The following is a 9,258-nucleotide window of genomic DNA, read 5'->3' as shown; positions in this document are numbered from 1 at the left end:
CAGAAAGGCATAAAAATGAAAATGACGCGGGCGCTTCTTGCCCGCCTTGCGGGAGGCTACGAAGGATGGGAGGTGGTCACAAAGGGAAAGAGGGGGCCGAAGGGGAAGCCTGACTCGACACAGAAACAGTAGCAGACAGCCATCGTAGGGGGAGGTAAAAAGCGAGCGTACCGACAAAACAAAACCTCGACGCCGGCGGCAGCGGAAGCATGCTGCGCCAGCCTGCTAGTGTCAACTACAGGCGCCGGCCAGAGTAGCTCTGCACAGCGCAGAAACATAACCTGCCAGCCCGGCGCCGCCTTCTTGACATGATAGCAATATTTCAGTATTTGTGGGCTGCCATATAGAAGAGTCAAATTATTCTCCAAAGCACCAGGGGGTAGAACAAGAAACAAGGGTTGCAAACTGATCAAAGAGAGAAGCAACCTGGAATTAAGGAGAAACTTGCTAACAGTAAGGAAAATTAACCAGTGGAACAGCTTGCCTCCAGAAATCGTGAGCGCTCCATCACTGGAAGGTTTTTGTTTTTTTTTAAAGAAAAGACTAGACAGTCGCTTGTCTGAGATGGTATAGGTTCTTCTGCTTAAGCAAAGGGTGGACTAGAAGACCTCCAAGTCCCTGCTGCGACTCCCCCACAATCGCAGGAAACCGGCTTAGGGGAGGAGGCTGGTTGTCCCCAAACTCGCTCGCTCCCCGGGCGGGCAGACCGCACGTAAACCCCTGGGCAAGCTTGGGCAAGTGCCAGGCTGGGTGGCTTGAAGAACGGAAGGGCAGCGGTGGCTTGCTATCCTTTGCATCACAGGGCAAGGCGATGAAAGGCTGCTCGCCTGAGAGGTCCCTTAAATAACCGCCTTCCCTCGAGTCGTCTCCCCAGAAATAGCTATTCCTTCAACGCGCTCCTGCTCCTCCGAGGAGCTGGATCTTGGACGGCGGGTAGCGATGGCTCTTCAGTGAATGCCATCGCTTGCCGGCTCTTCCGACAGGCTCCCCGTGGGCGCTGCTCCGCCCCTGCAGTTATATCCGCCGAACAGCCCGTTGAGGTAAGTTAGAGGAGCGAGAGGGGGCGGCGATGCCAGGCCCCTCAAGCAACGACCCTTGAAGCGGGGCTGCTGAATGAGGCGCCCTGAGGGGTGGGTCCGTGCACGCCAAGCTCAAGCCCGGCAACCGCGTTAGGGTTGAGCAGCTTGTCTTGCCAAGTGAAAGCGGCCGGAACGGACTTCCGGAACCGTGTAACGTGGCGGAGCTTCGTTTTTCCCTGCTCTGGCCGCGTATTAGCAGCGCACTTTTTCGTGGGACGCAGCGGAGGAAATCCCAAATAGCAGATGGCAACCCACAGAAGCAACTCTTCGAAGACTCCCTTGTCAAGGCGGTGGGGGAGTCGTTTTGCCCTGAAATGTTGTCCAACATCTTTGTGTAAGTTATTCAAATTAATAGGCAAAGGAATAAATGAGAACTTGATCGATATGTTTTAAAGAACAATTGTCAGCATAGCAAAATTGATCTTATTTCCAACAAATAATGGGTAATAAAAAAGAAATGTTTGCATCAGCATTTTGTTTGAAATTTAGTTAATTTGAAAGCACTTTACCACCTTTTCCCCTTTTTGATGAGCACACTTTTATGCTTGGATGATGGCTCCTATTTATTTATGTACCACTATATATTTATGTTACCTTTCTCAATACTGTTCATTGTGATATGATTTATATCATATACTCATAACCACCTGGGAAGCGGGTGGGCCCGAAAAGTAATAGCAGTCAGCCAAGAACTAGTAGAGGCAGTGGGGTGTATTGGCTAATGAGTTGGTTTGGCACAAGAGTGATTTGGCTTCTGGTCTAGTCTTAGCCATAGACCAGCGGTCGCTGACCTTTTTGACCTCAGGGACCACCAAACTCATTATTTTAAATCCCGTGGACCAGAGACCCTGGGAAAATCCCCCCAAAAAATCTGCAGGAAAAGAGAGAAAGACTTTTGGCTTCATGCAAGAAAGGCAGCAGAAGTCTTTCTTTCTCTCCCCCAAACTCCTCCAGAAATGAGACTGTGTGAGATTTGTTATGCTGGCGCAGCCTCGTGGAGCAGGATGCCTTGCATTTCTGGTGGAGTTTGGGGGAGAGAAAGAAAGACTTTTGCTGCTTTCCTTGCATGCAGCCAAAAGCAGAAGAGAGAAGCAGAAAGAAGCAGCCCAGTGGCCAGGCAAGGCGCGTGGGGCAAGTTCCCCCCTCCCCTTTCCCCCCTCCCCTCACTACCTCGTGTTGTTCGCAATGCAAGTGACGCAAGCCTTGTGTTCCCGCGGGCGCAGCCTTGTGTTCCCACTGGATTAATTACTTTAGGGGTACTTTGGGAGTGACATTTCTCTGCGGACAACCAGTAGTCCCCAGACCACTGGTTGGCGGCCACTGCTATAGGAGGTCTGTGCTCCAGGGATTTGAGTTCTATCACTGTGTGATGGAGTGAGCTCCCATCATTTGCCTCCTGCCAATTCTAGCAGTTCAAAAGCATGTAAATGCAAATAGATGAAGGAACCACTGTAGTAGGAAGGTAACAAGTTTTCCGTGTTTTGCCATATGCTTTGTTCTGCAGCAGGATTTAATGCTGGCCACATGACCATGGAAATATCTTTGGACAGAACTGGCTTACAGAAATGGAGGTAAGCATCCCCCTAAAGTCGGCTATGACTAATAGAGTAAAACCCACAGGGGCTTTTTTATCTTTACCATTGATACAAAGAGTAAAAACAATAATCTCAGGCCCATTGGCAAAACCAGCTCTTCAGGACCTTGCGAAAGTGTCACATTGAGGACCAGTCTAATCTCTGCAGGGATGTTTCCAAAAGGAAGGCGCCACCATAGAAAAAAACCTTCTCCTGGGTCCCACTAGATATATCTCCTTAGGAGAGGGGACTTGTAACATTCCGTCTCCCTGCTATAGTGAGTCAGGTAAATGTAACTCAGAAGAGTTGGTCTCTTCTGAATTAATCTACTCCCAAGCCATGTGGGGCTTTAAAGGTGACAATCAGACACAAATGAATGGGGGGAAAATAATCACATTGGGGGGACACATTTACAATAACTCATGGGTCATGGAATCACTATGATTTGCTGGAGGTATTGCTGTTTTTATACATAGAGAAAATGGAGAAGAAAGCTGATAGATTTCCTGCTTATCCTCAGAAAAGGCTGTGGTACTTTTTTTTCTGTCTCTTCAGAAGTGTTATGAAAGTTGCCCCAGAGAGGTCTAGGTTGCTAGAAGCACTGCAGGTGATTTTTAATCAATTATGTGAGAAGAAAACACACTACAAAGCAAATATGGAGTTCCAAATTATTTTTGGGTTGTGTGCCCATAACCTTAAGTTAAGCATGGAATTTTTCCAAGGGGAGGATGTGGTGGTTATGTGTTTCCTGTCTAGTTATTGTTTTTTAAAAAACATCCTTTTTTGTTTTTACAGATGATTTCCTTCTTACATTCATTTTACTATAACACATTAGGTTGATTTTGGAGATACACATTTGCCTAAGTAATATGCAATTTTGTCCACTGCAAAAACAAACCTTTCTTTGTTCACTGATCTTCCTTGCACAGCATATGCATTCCAAAGCCACAAACAGCTTAGTATAAGGCATTGTGGCATAATACCTTACTGTAACCATAATAAACATCATTATGACTAGAATGGTATACACAATCCAGTTTCCTTAAATTTTCAAACCAGAGAGATGTGGATGCTATATTATGTTGTACTCTCATATATAAATTTGACATAACTGCCAACCTTTCCCTTGGATTGTTTCACCCCCACCCCATATAGATAGCCCTGGACTTATAATCACAATTCGGACTAGAATTTCTATTGCCAGACAAGGTTGTTGTCTTGATATTACACTTTATATTATGATCCTTTTGCCATGGTTGCTAAGTGAATCACTGCAGTGGTTAAGTGAAACACATGGTTATTAAGCAAATTCAGCTTCCCCAATTAATTTTGCTTTAGAAGCCAGCTGGGAAGGTTGCAAATGATAATCATATAACCTTGAGATGCTGCAAATGTCAGAAATAGATGCTGATTTCCAAGTGCCCAAATTTTGACCACATGACAGTAAGGATGCTGTGATGGTTGTGTGTTAGGACTGGTTGTAAGTCAATTTTTTTCAGGGCTATTGTAATCTCAAACAGTCGCTAAATGAATGACTGTAAATCAAGGACTACCTTTAGTATATATACTTCCTTTGCAGGGTTTTTACTTCTATTGTCCTTATGCCTCGTGAGTTCCAATCAGGGCAAAGAATTAATTATGATGACAACCCAGCAAACTGCTGCAGCAGTTCCCTGATTATTATTGCAAACATCTTATAGGGGTATCTGGATATAATTTGAAGCTTTTCAGTTTAAGAAAAAGCAACAACACAGAGAAAGTTGGAGACACTTGTGTTAGATGGAAGAAAGGTTGTTTCTTCTCCAACTCTTTTGGTTTTAAATCCTGCGGAACCCACTCTACCCCATTCATAAGTTCACCCTCATATACCATTGTTTCTTATATGGACAATATACTAAATCTACTCACAACCCCATAACCCGTAACTCATGCCTAGTGAAATTTCGTTTAGGTGGCTATTTTCTACTCTGGCACAGATACTTTTAGTCACAAAATATTGATCGTCCTCAAGATATGACCCTGCCCATTAGGGTTTCAGGTTGCGATGGCCGTTAAACAAAACAGCCTCATTTAATGACTCCAAGGCTCTTTCTAATACAGCTATTAAATTGAGCATTGATTGCTTCAGAGATAGGAGAGGCCTTTGGAGGCCTATCAAGGCCCAGGTCTACCAGGCCTACCACCCAAAGTATCTCTTAGTTCCCATGTTCTGCTTCCCATCCCTTGATTCACCAGAGATCTTTTCCCACTCCACCAGGTCCCCACAGGACAGGTCCTTTCCCATTCCATCCTTCTTCTCATGTTCTGAAGAGCTTCAAGGCCTTCTAAGGCACTGGAAAGATTGCTTCAGAGGCTGTGCAGATCACATTTGCCAAGCGGAATGCATCATTTTGTCCTTCAGCTACACAGTGTGATTCTGGAACTGGTTGCCATTTTACCTCACTGCACAAAATGGAGGCCAGATCTGGGTTGTTGCTACGCAGCCCAGAGATATACTGCTCCTTTTTGCTGCTTTAACCAAGTCTGCAGAGTGCTGGAGAAGCTTGCTGTATCTTTCAGAAGCTTCTGTAGTGCTGTGCAGACCTCGTTAAGGCACAAAAACGAATCAATTTGTCCCACGGCCACAATTTTCACAAGCAGGACAAAATGGTGGCTATTTCTGAGCCACCACCCCATGGCCAAGGATGCATGGCCTGCCTTTCTTCCCCAATATGAGATCCAGAGATCTATAAAAGGCATGGGTGATGGGCATGTGGCAAAGGGCAAGGCAGGGGAATGGGGGCGCTGCAGCATCCCTGTGAGGGTTGTGAAGGTGAACAATCACAGGGAAACTGCGGGGAGGATAGGGAGGGCTATAGCAACTCTACAGTTAGTCAAAAGGGCAAATGACTCCAGAAAGCACTGCAGTTGCTATAACTTTGAAATAGAGTCATATGTAACTTTTGGGCGTGGTTTGTTATAACTTTGAACTGCCTTTAAATATCAAGTCATACCTCAAACATTACCTGTGGTGATAATTGGAAGAGAAAACTTTAAAATGTTAATTCTGTGGAAAATTGCAGGAAAAAGTAGGGATAAGCAAGTGTCCTGCCTTGCCTTGATTCTATAAATTTATCTAATAATTCATAATATTCATGGGACATCAGCAAATTAAACATAACTTACTGTATAATTACTATGTTATCTCTCAAATAATTCTGTGACTTCAAAGAGGAATTTTAAAGAGTCCCGAGTTTTCAAAAACTTTATTTTTGAATTATAATTTTTGGATAACCAAGCAGTTTTATAAAGAGAAAGCACAGAAATCGATCTGGCACTTTTGGATAGTTTATAACAACTCTGCTTGACATTTTTAGAACACATTCAATCCACTTGCTTGGTCCAAAATCCATGTTACTTGAAATTATATACATCATATATACAATCAGTGAAACTATTTTGGCTACTTTGGGGTTTTCAAAAATGTCCTATAGTCTACCCTTGCTAAACAGAATCCACAGTACACACCAAAATTAGCGAATACACTGTTTTGAAATAAAGAGTCATTCAGCAGAGACATTTGATAGCATGCAAATTAAAGTACAGATACGGTTTCAGAATTTTTTTCTGTTAAAAAATCTGATTATTCAAGTCGCTAGCAAAAGAAGAGACTGTTCATTGTTCCTGTAAAAAAGGCACTTAGAATGGGGACTGGAGGAATCAAAGCTGACTTTAAAAAATCAGTTTGGTTTCACAAAAGGCTCTTCAGATACCAAGAAAAGCTTGTCAAGTTTCATGTCAAAAACTCGGTGGCTAGGCAGACTAAAGATAGACAATATTTTGGAACTACCTTGTAAATAAGCATGTTAAAGCAAAAACAAGATTATTAAAAAGCAGCAGTGCATAGCCTTCCTTTGAAATAATGCATATCTGTAGATGTCAAGTGTTGAACTCTACTTAAAGATACCCTTTCAGTAGCATCATTATGATACATTTGAATTAAGAAATAATAATAATAAAGTTTCACATAGATCCATTTTCAGGAAAATCTGAGGTTATAATCTGCCAAACCACATGTAAATATCCAAATGTCCTTGATGGCCAGTATCAAATAAATGGAATTCAGTCATAGTTTCATACAGACTTTGCAAATAATTAGGTGAGTTTGCACAAAAATTATCTTGAGTGAATCTTTTCAGTTGTAACCCACCATAAAGATTACTTCATCTTTTTTTTCTGTCAGTATAAACAAACAAAAATATTTGGCAATTATATATTCTCCTGGGGGAAAAGATCAGATCTATCAGAGGTTACTTCAAGTTGAACGCCATGAGTGGTCTTTCCTCTCGCTTTTGCCAAGGACTCTTTTTGTCTTCCCCTTGATCATCGTCGTCGTCGTCGTCATCATCATCATCATCATCATTATCATCATCGTCGTCAGCTTCACTGTGTTCAGTTATTTTATGTTCTGGACTTGTTAAAGGCTCTGGTGAACTTTCTACTGTTCTTTTTATTGTTTCTTCCTGCAGGCTGGGCAATTGGCCACCTGTTCTTCTGCTTCCTCCCTCCAACACACATCTTGGAATATTATCTTCAGGACTACAAACTGCAGTTCCACATTCACTGCCACTTTGGTCCACTTCATCCAAATAAACAAGCTGTGTATAAGTGCTACTTTCTGGAATTTTCTGCTCTTTCTGTGGATGAATCTGCGCTTGCTGGTGGGTTTGTTGTAAATGATCTGCCCTTCCCTTTCGGGCAGATTTTGGCTCATTCATGTCAACCCCAGAATCCAGGCTGACATCATTGCTTCCATTCCTTCCAGCTCTTTGAAGATCGATGTAGGAATGTCTAACATGAGCATTTGAACGCCCATCCAAAGAAACAAACCATGCCCGAGGATGAGGTAAAGGCTTTCCTCCACCTAGCTCCATTAGAGCTTTCTCAGTAAGAAGCTGCACTTCACTATTCATTTGTGCCAGGGAAGCATCATTAAGGGATGCTGGAATGGATACTGATTCAGACATTGGAACGCTCTGTGGTTTCCAGTCACCTGCACCAACTTCTTGTAAATGTTGCTGGGATACTGCTTGAGCAGCTAGCTGTTGTGGCTGCATCTGTTGCTGAGAATGAGGGTAAAGCTGTGAATGAGGGCTGGATAGTTCAACCTGGAGCCTTTCTATATCTACCGGTTGATCAGTAGAGAGAGGCTGGCTAATATAAGGATGTTCTCCTGGAAGTTTCATATAATGACCAGGAATAACTAATGTGGGCAATACTTTTCTGTAAACACTATCATTAACCTGATCAAGAGAATTACAACAGACCAGATGACCTGGTCGAGGAAAAGAAGTGGGTCTTTCAAGATGGTCAACGGAGCGAGACATCATACATTCAGAGGACCTGCAATCTAGAAGTTCCGTTTCAGGGGTTGAAGGGATAGGGTATACTTGTTCCTGAAGATTATATTTACTCCCTGTAGAAATATGATTCATGGATGTTTGCTCCTGCTTCTCAAATAAAGGCCGGCTTAACAACATTGCATTGTAACTGTGTCTATGGTCCCCCTTATCAGGAGAACCATATCCTTCTGTCATTTCCAGAGACTTTCTTGGATTTATAGAAAAAGAATCCAATGATTGAAGATAGTCTTTTTTCAAACTATCATTAGAAGCCATATTTTCTAGAGACATGCGGCTATGGTCATTTTCCTTATGGGAAAGTGATTCCTCTCTGGAGCTAAATTCCTGTGAAGTGCTATAAGTATGTTGCAGCATAGGGGTATGCATATCTACTTCTCCCGAACATCCTTTGTCCAAATGAACAGCCACTATCAGTTCCTTGTGGCCAGAGGATTCTGGGTGCCTGTTGCCAGTAATGGAGAGCCCACCGGGAAATTCTGATTCACGTCGGGAAAATACTAAATTGAGATGGGACATGGAAGTTGATTGATCCTTCTTAGCACCACTGAGTGTTGAGGATAAGTGTAGTTTCTTATGATGTTGACGGGGCTTCAAACACTTTCTCCTAATGTTAAAAAAATGGAATAGAAAAAAAAAATCATTTTAAAGGGACTTGTAGCAAAAGAATGGTCTAGTGAATTAGGTATTCAAACACCTATGCTCTCTTCCAATTGTCATAAACCTGGCTGCTCAAGATGGGTGGATAGAAGTTATGGGAATTGTGGTCCACTGTAAGTGGAAAGTGCTGAGGTAAAGAAAGTTATTGCAAGAGGCTCAAGCAAATTAATATCTCCTGATTTTATCTTGCAGTCCAAACTGAACTTTCTGCAGCTTGATCCTCAATGGAAATTCTTTTTTTTTTAACACCCGTTCTGTTTATTTGCTTTTTCAATACTGTTTTTCAAGCATATCAACATCTTATTTTTGGGAGATGTTTACCTTCAAAAACCTTGGTGTATTACATTAGATATTTCAATTATAGACAGAAATGTTGAAACTCATTATGAAAAGAAAAAAGAAATATTATAATAAAAAACAATACAGTAGAAACAGATATAATAGAAGAAAGACAACCTTATAATTTGTTCTATTAAAATTACTTTAAGCAGGTAATGTATTGAATAGCACTTCTTCAAGAATAAGCTACTTTTATTCAAGGAAATA

General features: G+C 42.2%; 1 protein-coding gene and 1 long non-coding RNA gene across 4 annotated transcripts in view; one reads left to right on the top strand and one right to left on the bottom strand.

Moving 5' to 3' along the window:
- The first annotated feature begins 250 nt into the window (after window positions 1–250).
- On the top strand, window positions 251–7,306 carry LOC148128852 (uncharacterized). Its single transcript, XR_015745879.1, has 3 exons — window positions 251–1,413; window positions 2,584–2,650; window positions 7,162–7,306. It is a non-coding gene; the product is annotated as an uncharacterized LOC148128852 (long non-coding RNA).
- Window positions 5,883–9,258, bottom strand: part of FAM171A1 (family with sequence similarity 171 member A1) — a 108,844-nt gene continuing 105,468 nt past the window's right edge. For all 3 annotated transcript variants that reach the window (XM_026681361.2, XM_026681362.2, XM_087946774.1), the window contains one exon: window positions 5,883–8,659. In XM_026681361.2, coding sequence (XP_026537146.1) covers window positions 6,943–8,659 — 1,717 coding nt within the window. In that variant the 3' untranslated portion in view covers window positions 5,883–6,942. The remainder of the gene's footprint in view (window positions 8,660–9,258) is intronic.

Source organism: Notechis scutatus, chromosome Z, assembly GCF_049901735.1.
Source record: "Notechis scutatus isolate UNSWTSFEM ecotype Mainland chromosome Z, rNotScu1.2, whole genome shotgun sequence".
Lineage (NCBI taxonomy): Eukaryota > Metazoa > Chordata > Lepidosauria > Squamata > Elapidae > Notechis > Notechis scutatus.
Note: the sequence above shows the minus strand (reverse complement) of the source record. Positions and strands in the feature narration are given on the sequence as shown.